The sequence below is a fragment of the Toxotes jaculatrix genome, chromosome 2, assembly GCF_017976425.1.
Source record: "Toxotes jaculatrix isolate fToxJac2 chromosome 2, fToxJac2.pri, whole genome shotgun sequence".
Classification (NCBI taxonomy): domain Eukaryota; kingdom Metazoa; phylum Chordata; class Actinopteri; family Toxotidae; genus Toxotes; species Toxotes jaculatrix.
In genome coordinates, this window is record NC_054395.1 from 22,684,427 (window position 1) to 22,700,586 (window position 16,160).

The following is a 16,160-nucleotide window of genomic DNA, read 5'->3' on the forward strand; positions in this document are numbered from 1 at the left end:
ATGTATATAAAAAATGTTTTTTTTCTCTCATGACAGTTTATATTGAATATTGATAAAGTGGTGATGTGTGTCTCATTGCCTTTGGGATATCTTAAAGATCTATGTAGGGACAAGTTTTTGCTTTTGCTTTTTTGGGGTATCTTAAGTTTCCTTTTAGGTGTCATGTTTTGTTGTACACATAAATTTGTCATGCACTCACTGTCAGTCATTTCAGAATAATGACAAATTCTTCATCGGGCAAAAGTAGAACCATGTTTTCTCTATGAATGTCAAAAACAAACAGGTATGTTATTATGTGAATAAAGCACTTCCAAGGAAGTATGATAGATTATGTGGCAACTGATCTCTCTTTTCTTCACAAAAAAGTGATCTCAGTGAATTGTCCCGGGGAACAGTAACTTAGATTAACAGTAACTTATATTTTTTCATCCAGGGATTATGAATTCCTCATGTGCTGTGTCCATAATAACCAAAACATTTCAAGGTTCCTCTCATCGTGTGGGCCTTTTGCCTCAAATTATTGTAGTTTACTTGCAGCTGCACCAGCAGCAGTGTGAAAAGAGAAACATAATTGCGTGGGGTCTCTAGAAAAATCACCAAAACACTGATTTAATAAATATCTGCACTCTTTGCACCAGTAAATACTGTGTGTGTTGTTTACTTGGGGATGTAGCCAGACTGGAGGAACCAGTGGTATGCAGATAAGACGCTGCGTGGGAGTTGCTGCTCCACCTGGAAACCTTTCTGAGGATAGTCCTGTATTCTCTCCACCACACCTACACAACAGGACAACAAAAAACAAAACAATGAGAACGCATGCATGAAATGCCACAACAGTCTGTTTTGGTGACACACGATGATAAAAAAATCTGACATGATAGACCGTACCAAGCATGTAACAGATGAGGTCAGAGGCTGTGCCAACAGTCGGGTGAGGGTATTCAAAGATGCCTAACTGGGGTGAGGTCACGATAACATGCGTGGGCCCCATCTGTTCAGGCCACTGACGCAGAAAGGTAGCATAAACCCTTCGTTCCATGAACGGCTGCTGTACCAAGATCACCCTCGATGCTGTGGTAAGGGTAAGGAAAACAACAAAAATTAAGTGAACTGAGGACAGAGATCCACGAGACAATTGTTGTAACCAAGAGGTACAGTGTATACCAAGCGGTCATATTCTGCTGTTGCTTTTGTTCGGAAAAATGCTATGGCAATAATTTACAGGCACAGCTAGAGAGCTCCCACCTGGAATGTTCCTCTCCTTAAGGACTCTATGGGAGAAGCGAATATTCTCCCCAGTGTTTGTAGCGTCAGTCTCCAATAAGATGTTCCTCCGGGGAACCCCCATCCGCAGAGCCACGTCCAGAAAAACATCAGCCTCTCGTCTGGTCCACACACCTATGTGACATTTGCACTGCTGTTCACTTAGATAAAGAAAGATGCGTGTGTATATGTGTGTGTGTGTGTGTGTGTGTGTGTGTGTGTGTGTGTGTAGATCATGCTTCTTGACACATTTTTTTTATGTCTTTATTTGTAAAACTACCTCACTAACATATGAGAGATAAGGTTGCTCTCACTGACCTGCAGTCTGTCTGCCCAGGTTGCCAGTGAAGAGCAGCCAGGGAGCCCATCCTTCCAAAAAGAGAGCAGCTGACCTCTCAGCAACACGCAGGTCATGACAGCCCAGGCCAATTATCACATCACTCTGTGAACACAAAGCATGCTACTGTCAAAAACAGCTGAGACATTTGAATCACATAAAGAGGACATTCATTGTGCATTAATCAAAATTTCATTTTAATATTCACTGTTTAAGGTTACTGACAGAGCTATACAGAGCTTTCAGCCCATGTTAGTCTTTTTAATTTATTTTATGGAGACAAATTATTCAACAGCAGCTGTTTTCAGCAAACAACCTACTGTAGCGACCCGGTGAAGAAAGGTCAGCTAACATTAGAAAGGCAAGGTTCCAGATATTTTTAGATGGGGACCAAACCTAACCTGAAAGGTCAATGACTTACATGCACCAATGTAAGCTGGAGTTCATTCGACAAACTTTAATTTTTACTGATATCTCTGAGATATGACAGCACATACCTTCTCGAGATGTTGATGCAGACGGAGGTAGTCCCATAAGATTCTGGCCCATTTCTCACTCTCCTCATCCATTCCTCTCACATGCTGAGCTGTAGATAGAGGGAGAAAGCCACAATATAAAAAAAAAAACAAGCTTAGCTAAATTATAAACATGATGCTAGAATCAGACATAGCATCAGTGAAGCTAACTTCCATCAGTCGTGCAAGGTACACTAACAAATATATGTGACACAGCAGCCTCCATAACATCAGCACAAGGGGAGGAGCTGACGTTGGTCATTCTTTAAAAGAACAAGAGACCACAACAGTGGCAGGTTTCCACTGAAGCTTTTACCTCTTAAGTATAACAGCACAACAGCACAACAGTCCAGGCCATTTATTCTCCAATGTTCCCATTTGTCTAAAGGGCAACAGCTTCCTTTATGTCTCAGTTCAGCCATCCATTCTTATATATGTACAACCTCTTCTTCCATCTGTTTAATACAAACTTTAACCAAAATGTATGAGAAAGCTTTTATTATTCTTTTGCTGACTGAGTACCCATTTTATTCTGCTCATTTACTCTGCCATTTATCTGAGTGCAGGATTATTTAATAGTGCAACATTAAAATCCAAAGTATCTTTCCCTTAAGTCGTCCTTTTTGAAACAAAAGCTACATAAATATAACACACAAGTAGAATTTCCGTCATTAAACACAGATCAATTAAGGGCTGCTGGCAAATCAACCCATAAATAAATACATCACTGTGCTTGTGTGGGCTGGGAATCAATTTAAGAAGAGCAGCAGTACCCAGTAAACATGCAAAACGCACAGCACACAGAGACAACAGTGACATGGGGTCAGAGGGCAGTTGTGCCTCACATTATCCCTGTTGTTTTCCAACCTCAAACAAAGGTTGAGGTTGAAAAACATCCCTCTGTAAAGACAATGCGCAAGCACAACAGTTGGCTCCGGTTCTGCTTATCTGCCAGATTTCTGTATTAATTTAAATGTGTGCTACTCACCACTATTTCTCCAACAGGCATGATTTGCTAACAGAGCTGAATTTGGCAGAGATTTAATGAGGGACACCACAACAAGCTGCAGATGTCATAATTTGGATTCTCCAGAGTTGTTTAACTACCACAAAAGGTCCAATGAAAAATATAATTGAAGTTTTTCAAATTTATGATACATGCCCCCTGCTGGTTCATTTTGGAACTGGAAATGCAGCATTTCCCCAGTCAATGTACTGTCCCCAGTTTTGATGTCCAGAAATCTTTCTCAGAGTCATCCTTGGTTTCTTCACATGTTCAAATACCCTTCTACGAAATTAATTTTTATTTGTGTTAATAGGCAGATCCTCAACAAGCTTAATCTTCTAATTTTCTTCTAATCTAACATTTACCTTAAAATGTACCATCCATGCTTTACATGTATGTACAGTACGCCAGCTTCATGCTACATAGCATAAAGCTGTCATCAGCTACATTAAAAGTTAAAGAAAAAGAAAATAAATTAAACATTAAAGAAATAAAAAAAATACATTAGTGTATCGAGCAAATATGCTGCACGCCATTAATAAAACAAAAACTGAATTTTGTCTTGTTTATGTATTTATTAAGCAATTTAAATACATTCTATATCTTCCAGTATAATACATTAAAGAGACATCAGTAGAGCAAAAAGAAATCCTTTTTACTATTACCTAGTGGGTTTGCGTTCTTCACCACCTTCTCCTTGGAAGTAGCCATCATATAGCTCTCTAAGGTGGAGGATAAGCTCCTCTGTGTTCTGTCCTGTGAGAGCCGACACAGGGATGACCCGCTTGGTAACATGGCTCCTTAGAGTCTCAAGCTTCTCCCGGGCCTCAGGTAGGTCCATTTTGTTGGCTATGATGGCCTGAGGCCGCTGGGACAGACCAGGTTCATACTGATCTAGTTCATAACGCAAGTGTTGGAGCTGGGTCCAGGGCTCCGGAGTCGACAGATCCAGAACAAAGAGGAGGAAACGACAGCGTTCTATGTGACGCAGGAAAGAGATGCCCAGGCCTCGATTTAGATGGGCTCCTCGAATGATGCCTGGGATGTCAGCAACTACGCAGAGCAAGGGTAAAAGTGGAACAGACAATTAAAACTTTATTATTCTGTTGTTAAAAAAAGAAAGAAGTAATAAATTAAGGTTTTTCTTAAAACCAAGTACCTGCAACTTGCTCATGATCCCTGTAATTGACAATTCCTACATGTGGGTTGAGTGTTGTAAAAGGGTAAGCAGCCACAGCAGGCTTGGCATTGGAGATGGCTCTCAACAATGATGATTTTCCTGCATTAGGAAACCCCACCTGATAGGATATAGATAGAAAAAAAATGTATTCATTTGTGGTGCTGAAAAGCAATATGGCAATGTTATTTTCAAAATTAAAGTTCTTTTTCTCACCAATCCAGCGTGGGCCATGGTGCGTAGTTCCAGCTGAAGGACCCTCTCTTCACCTGGCATTCCTGAGGTTGCTGTCATTGGGGCACGGTTCTCATTGGACAGAAAGAATCGATTCCCCTTTCCTCCGGCCCCTCCAAATACAGCCAGATATTCTTGTCCATGTTCAGAAAGGTCAATTATAGTTTTGCCCTGCTCTTTCACCACTGTGCCTAATGGTACCTTTATAAATGGAAAAACGTTATAGGCAAGGTTAGGAAGTGGGTTAATAATAAAAATGTGATATGATAAAAGTGTAAATTACATATCATTTATGATCAAATGTATGGACTTACAGAAATATAGGTTGAGTTGCCGTTTCGACCATAACAGTTCTTGCTGCCCCCTGATTGCCCATCCTCTCCCTTGTAAACAGGGAATACTTGCGCCAATGATTTGACAAACCGATCAGCTGAAAGCACGCAAATAAGGAATACAGATGGAAGTATATTTTTACATGACGCAGAATGGAGTGAGCTCTGTCAGCAAATGTGTTGACATAACACCTTTTTAAAGTAATTCTTAGAAAAGAAAATGCCTAAATATTTCTGATTCTTGACAGAAATCATAGTACATCCCAGCCAGGAGGGTGGCTAGCCCAGATCTTCAGCATACTTCATGCATGGGTTATAAAGATAAGATAGGGAAATTGTAGAATATAGATGGTAAACAGATTAAAGTTACTGTACATTCCATAAACCAGATGAAGGCCCAACTTACCCTTAATAATGATGCTTCCTCCATCACCTCCATTCCCTCCATCCGGTCCTCCCCACTCTTTTCGGGGCTCACTGTGAAAGCAGCAGGCACCTTTGCCTCCTGACCCAGCCATCAGCTTCACACGGCGGTGGTCGACAAAGTGACGGGTCTATGGGCCACATCAAGGAATAATCATACCTCAAACACACCTGATAGTTTGCAGGTCACCATCAACACAATACAAGGGTGAATGACTTGCCAAACGCAGTACTACAAATATTCAACAAGTGGTGGATCAGCTGTAGATTTATCTGAAACTAGTGTATTCTTAAGAGAATTTCACTAAGGAAAAAATGCTGATATAAATTTCAGAAGCAGTATCTGACATGTAATTCCTCCCTTGGTGAGATGTTTTGGGATATGGCTAATGATGATAAAAATGAATATAAAATATTATTCTCTTTTGAGGATTTAAACAAGAAGCTAGTTTGAACATGGCCCTTTAGTTTCGACCACCTTACATGGAGACAGACAGAACAATTGATCCAACAATATGAAAGCATTTTTTTTGATCAAGGGAAGACAGGTAGAGAGAATACTTCCTTTGTACAATTTAGCAATGAGGACATTAACATACATAAAAAGCAGTGGACTCACTCCAAACGTAACTTTGGACATTTTTGTCAAACTCTGTTTCAGTATTGGCACCACAAATAGATGTTGGGAAAAACTGATAACGCACAAATGGCTCAAACACATACCAGCTTCTTCTCGGACAGCTCTCTCTTCTTCTGGTCTCCTCGGACTTTGACTTTGGCGCATAGCGCACGGGAGGTGCTAACATCTCTGACACCAGCGGTAATTTTTAGTCTCAACAAAGCTGATACTGGAGAACTACCGTGACTGAACAAGCTCGGTTCGCTTACTCTAACCTCTTGTCCTAATATATATCCTGAGAGCCACCGAGGGGGTTTAACTCTCGACAACATCGCCAACATTACAGTGAAGTAGCTAGTTAGTTAGCTAACAACTGTTTAACAATGCCACCTCGACCGTTTGCTTCAATGCACGCAACGAGAAGCGAGGAAAACATTATTTTGATAACAGTTGGCAAAGGTTATACTGACTATTGAGGATTGTCAATATAACTTAGACAATATATTTTAAAAAATACGCAGCTAGTTGTCTAACCCTCATGCACAACATGCAACCCCTAGCAAGTACGGCACCCGTGAAGGGACAGTTTGCATACGCGATTCTTTTTCACGGTTTGCTTTTTTGGTCCTCTACCGCCACCTTCTGTGTTGGAGGGAGGGCAGCAAGAAATGTAAACTCCGAGCTTCAGTGATTTGATGTTTTTGAGTTAAGATAAGATTATAAGAAAAAACATGTTTCTCTGTTTTTCCATGTGATATAATGGAACCAATATATTTTTTAGCCTAAAACAGTAATTTTTATTCATCACCATTGTGGGCGTGGTTGAAAGTCAAAGAGAGAATGATTGGCATGTGTTCAGTGAAACTGAATCTGAAAATGAATTGCATCCCCCAAAAAAGCGTTGTTTTTTTCAGTTAATAAAGATTGGCCAGTCATTAAAAACATTAAATGAGAATGCGTAATGCCATGTTCAGTTTTATTGGGAATTTTTGAGCATTTGCTAAGAGTAAACTTGTATCTTGTAAAGTGGGTCAGTTTTTTAAGGGTGTTAATTTCATACAGTATTTCAGCAGTTTTATAGTTTCCATTTTAATGCAATAATGTACTATATTGATGAGCTCGCTCAATATGTTAAAGCTGTAATGAAGAGGTTGGCAGTTCGCCTTTCATCAATGTCAAAATTTAAGTAATTTGTTTTCAGACTCTGTCTGTATAACTTCATTATCTATATACTGTATGTACGTAGATTTATGCAGAGACCATGTTTTCTGAGCTCTACATCCACACTGCTAAGAGTAAACTTGTATCTTCACCCACACACATTGCAGAAAAAGGAAAACGCTGCACCATGTTTGTGTGTATATGAATTATCAAAATGTTAGTGTTGATCACTTAACTATAGTATAATTAATTGGACTGTTATCACTCAATCATCTAAAAGAGTTTCTGTGTTGTCTTTGCTTTAAAATATCTACACTATACCTCAGTGCCCCACTTTATCAAACCAGCCTTACCACTAAACCCAAAAACCCTGAATCAAGAAAAAGAAGCCATCTCGTTGGGTTTGAGAGTCCATCATGCTTTTAAACAGCAATTCATTTTCTTCCAAACTTTACACGGCCATGTTAATAGGTGTTGTGTCGTTTCACAAAAACATAATTGGTGTCAGTGAATGTTTATTGTAGTTGTGTCCAGACACATTTGCCAAAAATTGCCTGACTTCTGCTGAGCCCACCCTAAGGGAAGTCTGAATACTTATTTAAGGGCCGAAAAAGGTTAATAAAAAGTACATAATTTTAGTTTGAGGCATATTTTGTCGACATAAATGCCACTTTCCTACTGAGTAAATCACCTTAACTATAACCTAAAAAAATTAACAGGTATTGCAACACATCAGTACAGAAATGACCTGAAAACAGGCAATACTAAAACAAGTACACACGTTATACCTACTAACGACTACACTAATAAGTGATAATAATGGCATCATTTTCATGATGTGTGACCTCTGATATTTCCTTAATACACAAAATGCAGACATGCAAAAGGTGAACGTCAGTTTATTTTATATAACAAACAGTAACAAAAGACAGCAGAAAAGATCAGGCAATGCAGTCTTACAATAAATGAGTAGATAACATTCATATTTGGATTATACACACCAAACTTGACTTCTTCTCGCTCACTGTCTCTCTTTCACTCTCTCTAGCATACATACAGACACACACACACTCACACAAACAAGGCGTACCACCCACATCAGTGATGACACACAACAAAGAACTGGAAAAGACTCGCCATACATGCTCAGGTCATCGTAAAATGAAACACTGACACAGATTCATTGTAGTATAGAGAAGCCTGTGATTGTCACTGTTGAGTGGTACATAGTTATTCAGCTGTTTGACAGCCAGGTATCTCCCATTCTTGATTAACCCTGCAAAATGACTGCAACTATTGTGTTAATTTACCCCTCTGAGGTAAGCTGAGTTATTACAGGATATACTGCAAAGCTGAACCCCCACAGTCACACTAATAATCCTTCTTACTGATCAAACTAGATAGATAGATAGATAATGAAATAACGAGTAAAATAAGGCATGTGTGCTTGTACACCATCCAAAAATTTGAAATTAACCTTCTGTACCCCTTTATCTTATTTTTTAACATTATTTCCTTTATCTAATACAATACAGATAGTTGATAAAGTTTTCAAAAAAAAACTGACGCTTTATGTTTGTGAATAAAATAATTTTCTTAAATATGATATGTCACTTGAAACCCACGACATAACATTTAATAACATAAAAAATACCAACCATAGTCTTTGCCATCATTATGTGTCAAGAAACCACAAAAAATGATACAAAGTGTAAGCTCATCATGAGAACCAATCTCACCATGACTGACTGAGTGTATTGCACTTATTGAAGTAGAGGTGCAGGACACATTACTGTTCTGTTCCTGTGTTACTTTGGCTTTTTGAGGATCATTTGTAAAAAAAAAAAAAAACAAAAAAAAAACACACACACAAAAAAACAGCCTGAATTGCACTACAATACGAAATATGGAACAATACATATACTGTCACTGCAAAATAAAGTGCAGACAAAGTGGCAATGTCTTCTAATGTAAAATCCTTACTGAATGGCATCAGAGTAGTATAACACCTCTTCACTCTGCGCAACAACTGTTCTGTATGTCTGCACAGAGTAATGCCACTGAAAATACAGTGTCAAAAATACTACCACAATGTATGATTATCATGGACAATGATAAACACTTTTAAGTCTTGATCAGTCAGCTATCTATTGTGTAGACACATGTAGAAAGTGAAAACACATAATGTTTGACCACACAGCAACACATCACAGTTTGACTAACACAAACAAACCCGCCTGATCAAGTCAGGTTCAAGGACCAACGTTTTCACCTTCATAAAATTAATTTCCATTATCGTGAGATATAACTGTGTCTCTACTAGGAATTAAAGCAAAAGCTGGACCTAGTCTATTAGATAAATATCAAGGAGCATCTCCCTCAAGGTCAATTAGCTTTTTATAGCCACAGTCTCACAAACCATGGACCTTCTCTGTGCACCAAAATAGAAGAATGAAAAAAGAAGTTGTACAATAAAATAAACTATAAAAGCAGGGGATAGGATAAAGACAAGTGAAAGGCAAAGATGGAAAAAAAAGATGGGGATATAGGCAGGCTGCTGAGGCTTATAATGACTTTACTGCTCCTTTTTAGTACCTTAATTAATCCATATAGAAAGTTTATATTGACTGCCTTGATTCTACAAGCACCCTGACAATTTGCAGGGTAGCACGTCATGCCTTCATCTACCAACTACAACCTTGTAGCTTGCAAAATAGATAAAGAATGCATCACATTTGACCATTTTTTCTCAGCAAAAAGGATGATTAATGATTAATGGAAGGATAATAAATCTGATGCAGCCAGATCTTCTAATCCACAGCTGAGCCCAGCACATGTCATTTTCTTCCAACAGGACAATAATGTGGTACTTTATTGCTGATAATTTCCATACTGACCCTGCAATGTAAAATGATTTACACAGAGAAGTTGGATTGGATGTCATATGTTGTGTTGTTCATTTTTTCTTTTCTTTTCTGTTACCACTGAGACAAGCATAAAGTACAAAAAAGGATATTTTGAAGTTACCCCATTATTCCTACTTGCAACTGCTTTCCTTATTTTTTTTTAATGCAAATTAAAACAGGTATTTTAACCAGAAAATTTTAACTGGAAGATCTGATCACGGCATGAAGCACCTGTTGTACCAAGCAAAAGATAAAAGTCATTACTTCCTAATGTTTACTAACTGAAATGTTTAAAAGGTACCTGTTCATATGCATAGGGCCTCTGCGTCTGTGCTCCAGGGCCTCCCTGGGAGGAGCGGTAGGAACCATACTGTTGGCTTTGACCCTGCTGATACTGAGAATACTGGGAGGATCCACCCTGGCCAGGTCCTGTGGTGGAAGGATTACACTCAATATGTTTGTTCATTGTGTCTTTTCTTTATTTCTGTGTGAATGCACACAATAGTGCAGGTTATGGATTATTCTAACCGTATCCCTGTGGCTGTCCGGTGTAGCCTTGTTGAGAGGAGTACTGCTGCTGGCTGAATGTCTGCTGCTGGCCAGAGCTCTGCTGATACTGGGCCTGCTGTTGACTGTACTGAGAGTTACCTGCAGGTATACATGCATTGGTACATATGTCAGCTATTAAGTCTGTGAGTTAGTACTTAGTACAACAGTTTTGGTTGGAGGCACCTGGGAAAAGTGTGAAGTGTGAAGTAGCAGGAAAATATACCTAAAACACATGGTTTGATGTTACAAAATGAATAACTGTTACCTCCTTCATAGTAATGCTGTGAAGACTCATCAAAGGACCTGTCGTAACCTTGCTCACCATATGAAGACTGTTGATAGGAGTATTCCCCATGACCTGTAGAGAACACGATTCAACACATACGAAAATTCCTCCGCAAGGGCAAAATCCACTTACGTACAGAAGAGAAATAAATAATCAGAATTTGAAGCTGAAACGTTCAGAATATATGTGGAAAAAGAAAATTACAAGCACAAACATTTTTTCAAGGTTTCTCACTTCAACATTATGCACAAAGCACAAAGAAACACCCTGGATGAAGTTTGCGCTCTCTCCTCAACACACTGCTATAGCACCCTCTGAAATCTGAAATTTCGGCACACCAAAGGGGACAGTATGGACACAGACACAGTGGGAGGAAACAGAATTGAGACCAATGTTAGTCTTTTGCAAATTTTTTCAATATTCTCCATCTCCCACAATTAGATAAAAAGACAATGACTGGGCAGAAGAGCTGAAGCTTCAGCACTCTAGTAAATATTGCTCAGGCCTGTGGGATAGTGATAAAAGGAAATGGCATGACCTGTAATGGGGATTTGTGTGTTTGAGAGCTGTGTGTATAAGGTTTATGGATGTGCATGATTACCATCAGGGTAATACTGCTGGTTTATGGGCTCGCTGGAGCTCTGAGTGTGTCCATACTGCTCTCCGTAGAACTCGTCTTGTCCCATGTACTGCTGTGCAGATCCTGCAAGACAGGCGACACCACGATTGGTTAAACAGTTGGAGACTAACGGGGCTGCGCCAGAACACTTGGGCAATTTAGTCAGTCTTAAGGGGTGTGTGAGCATATAATGAAATAATGAAAGACGAAAAGAAAGGATTTTAACAGACAATATTATTGACAACCTTCTTGGAAGTCATCATTTAGCAGTGAAGCAAAAATAATAATAATAAAATTTAATAGAGTGAATTAATATTATATGCTTTTAATCATAATTGAATAATGTAGAATTTTAGTGGTGATGATTTTCCAAGGCTGGGGGAAATAATAATATGAATAACGCTAGTTCAGGCCAACTCAAATTTTAGAAACACTAATTAAAGTGGAGCGACTCCAATAAATAATTCCATGAAAAATTATAGGAGATGTAATTTTGAGGAGAAAATGAGGATTACAGAAAGCCAGTTATCAGGGAGAATCTGATCTCTGCTTGGTGGTGGTGTGCAGAAACTCCAGATTCCACTCCTTCCCTTTCCCTTTATATTTTATCTAACAAACTCCAACAGAACAAAAACTCTCTGGAAGACGTATCAAAGAGCCGTGCACAGTCTAATCTTCTTTTCAAACCACAATGGACCCAAAAGTTTCCAAATGCATAAATGAGCTGTAGCACGAAAAACATTTTCATGTTAACTTCTGCGACAATGGCAAAACTATTTCACAGCAACATATCTGATATTTCCCAAAATGACCAAGGAGCCACAATTCATAGAGGAGCCCTAGCAACAGCCCCACAACCAATCAGGGTACGGCTGGGCGAGTCACCCAGCTTAACTATGGACACAAGAATTCCATAACATTGTTCTATCTGGAAATACTTCACCCAGTCATGCAAGGATAATAGTGTACCAGGTTGAATGAGGACTTACAACCATGGCCTGTTGCCCTGGAAACAGTATTCCATCCTTTTTATATATCAGAGTTACTATGTGCCTAGTCTTCAAAAGACATAACAGGACAGGGTGGAGCTATTATTAGGCACATGCTGACATTGCACAAGGACTGTAAGTGATTTACAGAGACAGGAACCTAATGTGACTAGAGTGATACATCTTCAATCTGCTTCTTAAAGCTGCAGGAAGGCAACTGGGATAGATTAATTTGCAGACATTTAATATTACTCTCTCTTTACAATCTTTAATTAATATCACGATGCCATGAAAATGCAAACTTAGCTATTCTAACAATCCGGAAACTTAGAGACTGGCATCCAGAGCCACACTTGGAAACCGGTTGACAGTACAAGCAGTCCCCCATGCACACATCCATCTATGCACTTTAGCACTCAAACACACCACAAACAAACTCACTGAGCCCACTGCTAAACCAAAGTAGCACGGAGGAGTCTTACCACCTACCTTGCTGCGAAGAGCGGTAGGATCCAATGGGCCTCTGAGACATCATACTGTTTCCTTGACTGCCCTGACCCATCATGCCCATGGCCTGCTGTCCCTGATAGTGTGGGCCCCCAGCCTGGGCTGAGGAGTAGTGCGGAGTGGCAGATTGTTGGTGCATCATGGAGACTAGGAAGGAGGTGGGATTATGGGGGGAGAGATCTCATACATTAATATACACAGATAAACTCTATGCGTGTATCAGCATTAGCATTCAACAGCATACAGAACATTCAGGGAACTGAGACTGGCAGAAATGTGCATAATTAAACTGACAAATAAACAACTGCAGAAGGAGGTCCATGGCAATAGGGGCACAGGAAAAAGCCAAAAGGGGCCCATAGCAGTCAGGGGTCTGCTCTGAAGTATAAATGCAAACAAAGCCAGTGAAGTCAGTGCATAAACAGAGGTACAGTAAATACACACAGACATCCAGGGAGAGGAGGGCTGCATCTCAGGGTCAGGGGTCAGAGATTAGAAGAAGTAAAGCCTGGAGCAGAAGGAAGAAAGGAGGAGGCAGGACACCTCTCTGATGAACTGAATGTGTCTGGTTATTTTGATGGTTACACTGGACTAGGAGGGAATTTACACATTGATGAATGCAGATATGCATCTAAGAAAATGCTTTTTAAGCAAGATTAAGGGGGAGTTTGTCAGGAACACATTCAGAGACATTTCAGAAATCATCCAACTGTTTTACCATATGGTTTCTACCTCACCCCAAACACTTGAAAGGCATTACTTTCATCACTCCCTTCCGCTCACATTTTTACTGCCAAATCTTGCATTAAACCCAAGTAACAAGATAAATAACAAATTATGAGTGTGGTTTATGGAAATTCGTTGCTTTGGAGTGTTCATTCCATAAGCCTGAAAGTATTCCATCCCATTAAAATTCCAATTTCTGATTACTTAGCTTTTCTATACCTGGCTCACCTTGGTTGGACTGCATGTTGAGGTTGCTGCGGGAGGAGGAGGAAGAGGAGGATGAGGATGTGGAGGAAGAGGAAGAGCCATAGGCAGGACCAGGGCCCTGGATCATGCTGCCCTGGGAGGAAGGCGCAGCATGGCTGTAGCCGGAGGCTGAGGCCGAGCTACCGTAGCTGCTGGCTGGCAGGCTGAGGGATGTGGAGGGAATAGCCGACTGCACCTGACCAGACTGCTGCTGCATGGGAGCATGGCTGGGGCCTGACGACACACACGCATAGTCAGAGCAGCCAGCACACGTTCCCATGTGCTACCATGTCATGTTAATCATGGACCCACATTCAGTTCATCTTTACAGGAAGCTTGCATGGCTATACAAGGATAGAGTAATGAGTGTTAATGGTGTGTGTGTAAATGGATTAGAAAAATTAAGAAAGCAAATGTTGCTATAGCTGCAAACAAACGTGAACTATAAGATTATTCTAGCTGAACACAAGAGCACAGATACTTGCAGACAATAAAGAAGAGAGGCACTGTGACAGACAGGACATGTTGCTGTGTCTGCAGACAAACATGCAGCAAAGTCACGATCAGACAGGCACTCAAGGCAGAGGATAGACAACAAGATGGAGCTGTGTGTGTGTGCACACAGAGTCTGGGTCTGTGCGGAAAATAATGTTCACGTGGACCAGAGTTAATCTGTAAAATGCACATTTATGATGAACCCTCACCATTGCTCATTTGGCTCTGCATCATTGATGTAGGGGGCAGTCCAGGTGCCATGCTATCACTGAGGTTGCTTGGAGCATGTCCCCCGCTCTGTCCCATTCCTCCAGGACCCATGGACATACTAGGAGTGGGAGGCTAAAAGTTGAGAGGCATGTTAACTAACGGCACTGGCAGTCAAAACTGAATGACAATGTGGTCATTAAGGTTTTTTTCACACCATCCCTCTATATTGGTTGGATGGCAGGAGCACAATGATGGGAAATCTGCTATGCTACATTTTCCTGAAGGACTCACCGCAGGTAGTAGTGACTGCATGTTCTGATTTGAATCTGCTATTGTGGCCAAGTAAACAAGATTTCTGTGCAGGATCTGCTGATACCTGTCAAAAGGGAAATGAAACACAGCTGTACTTAATCAAATTTGTTTTAATATGACATTTACAAGGCATAGGTTGGGAAGAAAACAAAAGAACACTTACTGTGTGCATTCAGCTGTCTTTCCTTTGCTTTGGTAATCCATTATACATTGTATTAAATGATGATTTTCATCCAGCATCTTTGGGAGACAACAAAACTTCAGTTCACAGAATGTCAAGTGTAAATTATACACATTAATATGTCCTATTAAGACATTACAGTGTTGTCCTGGATTCTCAGAACTTCAATCAGCCTGGAACATTTTTTTCTGGGTCAGTTTTGTCTTCTTTTTTTTTTCTTCATAATGGAGCTAAATGAAGCATCAGCTTCTCGCAGCCTTTATTTAGGACATCATTGGAAAGTCCCTGTTTCAAGGATGAGTAGTGCGTTTTTATCAGAAACATTCGTATAAACGGTTCAATCAAGGAAAAAAAGCAGCTGCCCGTATTGCTCAGTTTCACTCCCTCCTACACTAACCTGCCTTTCTCTGTGTATTTCCAATACATTTATATATGTAATTTATTTGCAACAAAGCGGGTGTCCACAAGAACAAATTAAACCTAAGAGGACGCTGTCTGCCAAGGAATTGCCACCTATACCTAATAAAATCCGGCAAAGGTGTTATGCTTTAAAATTCGTGGAAACAAGTCTCAAAATCTAAAGCCGATCTATATCACATACAAAAAAAAATATTCATCACTCGTCGGGAAAAAGAAGCGAGAATAACAGCATGACAGGGATCCAGCCGGTGTTGAGCGTATAAAGCTGTCGCCTACATCACCGTCACGGCTTTGTTTGGTTCGCACCTTCAATTGACTGTAACGTTACAATACCAGTTGCCATTTCTACTGATATTCACCACAGGCTACTTTCTCTGCACTAGCGGCGGACCGCACACTCCCATCCAGACTAGAATATTTAATAACAAACGCCGGGGCGCATCAAGATTTTTTACCTTTTGAATCGTTTGCTGTGTCACCTCCCCTTTACTCCTGGGGCGCGCCGATGAAAATGCCACCGACATTTTGTCATATGTGAAATAAAAGCGCTTCTTTTATTCTAATATTTATTATCTTGAGCGCTGCCCTCTATTTGGTTTCATAGTTTCTCCATTACTAGGAGATGGGGGTATTGACAAAGCCGCCGC

At 40.1% G+C, this 16,160-nt stretch overlaps 3 protein-coding genes across 3 annotated transcripts; all 3 read right to left on the minus strand.

The window, feature by feature from the left end:
• Positions 1-446: 446 nt before the first annotated feature.
• Positions 447-2,176, minus strand: LOC121199590 (uncharacterized protein SCO4629-like). Its single transcript, XM_041064426.1, has 5 exons — positions 2,098-2,176; positions 1,582-1,705; positions 1,246-1,398; positions 889-1,071; positions 447-776 (listed from the first exon to the last, which is right to left on the minus strand). Exons 1-5 carry the CDS (start codon positions 2,167-2,169, stop codon positions 658-660), a joined length of 651 nt encoding a protein of 216 aa, XP_040920360.1. The 5' UTR covers positions 2,170-2,176; the 3' UTR covers positions 447-657.
• Positions 2,177-3,686: 1,510 nt separating this feature from the next.
• Positions 3,687-6,472, minus strand: mtg2 (mitochondrial ribosome-associated GTPase 2). Its single transcript, XM_041064350.1, has 6 exons — positions 6,011-6,472; positions 5,271-5,418; positions 4,847-4,962; positions 4,515-4,733; positions 4,281-4,419; positions 3,687-4,174 (listed from the first exon to the last, which is right to left on the minus strand). Exons 1-6 carry the CDS (start codon positions 6,245-6,247, stop codon positions 3,783-3,785), a joined length of 1,251 nt encoding a protein of 416 aa, XP_040920284.1. The 5' UTR covers positions 6,248-6,472; the 3' UTR covers positions 3,687-3,782.
• Positions 6,473-9,864: 3,392 nt separating this feature from the next.
• Positions 9,865-16,037, minus strand: LOC121199582 (calcium-responsive transactivator-like). The gene is made up of 11 exons (XM_041064414.1): positions 15,969-16,037; positions 15,076-15,152; positions 14,892-14,976; positions 14,600-14,732; positions 13,878-14,129; positions 12,906-13,070; positions 11,410-11,511; positions 10,788-10,880; positions 10,502-10,621; positions 10,275-10,402; positions 9,865-9,965 (listed from the first exon to the last, which is right to left on the minus strand). Exons 1-11 carry the CDS (start codon positions 16,035-16,037, stop codon positions 9,939-9,941), a joined length of 1,251 nt encoding a protein of 416 aa, XP_040920348.1. The 3' UTR covers positions 9,865-9,938.
• Between the last annotated feature and the right edge of the window lie 123 nt (positions 16,038-16,160).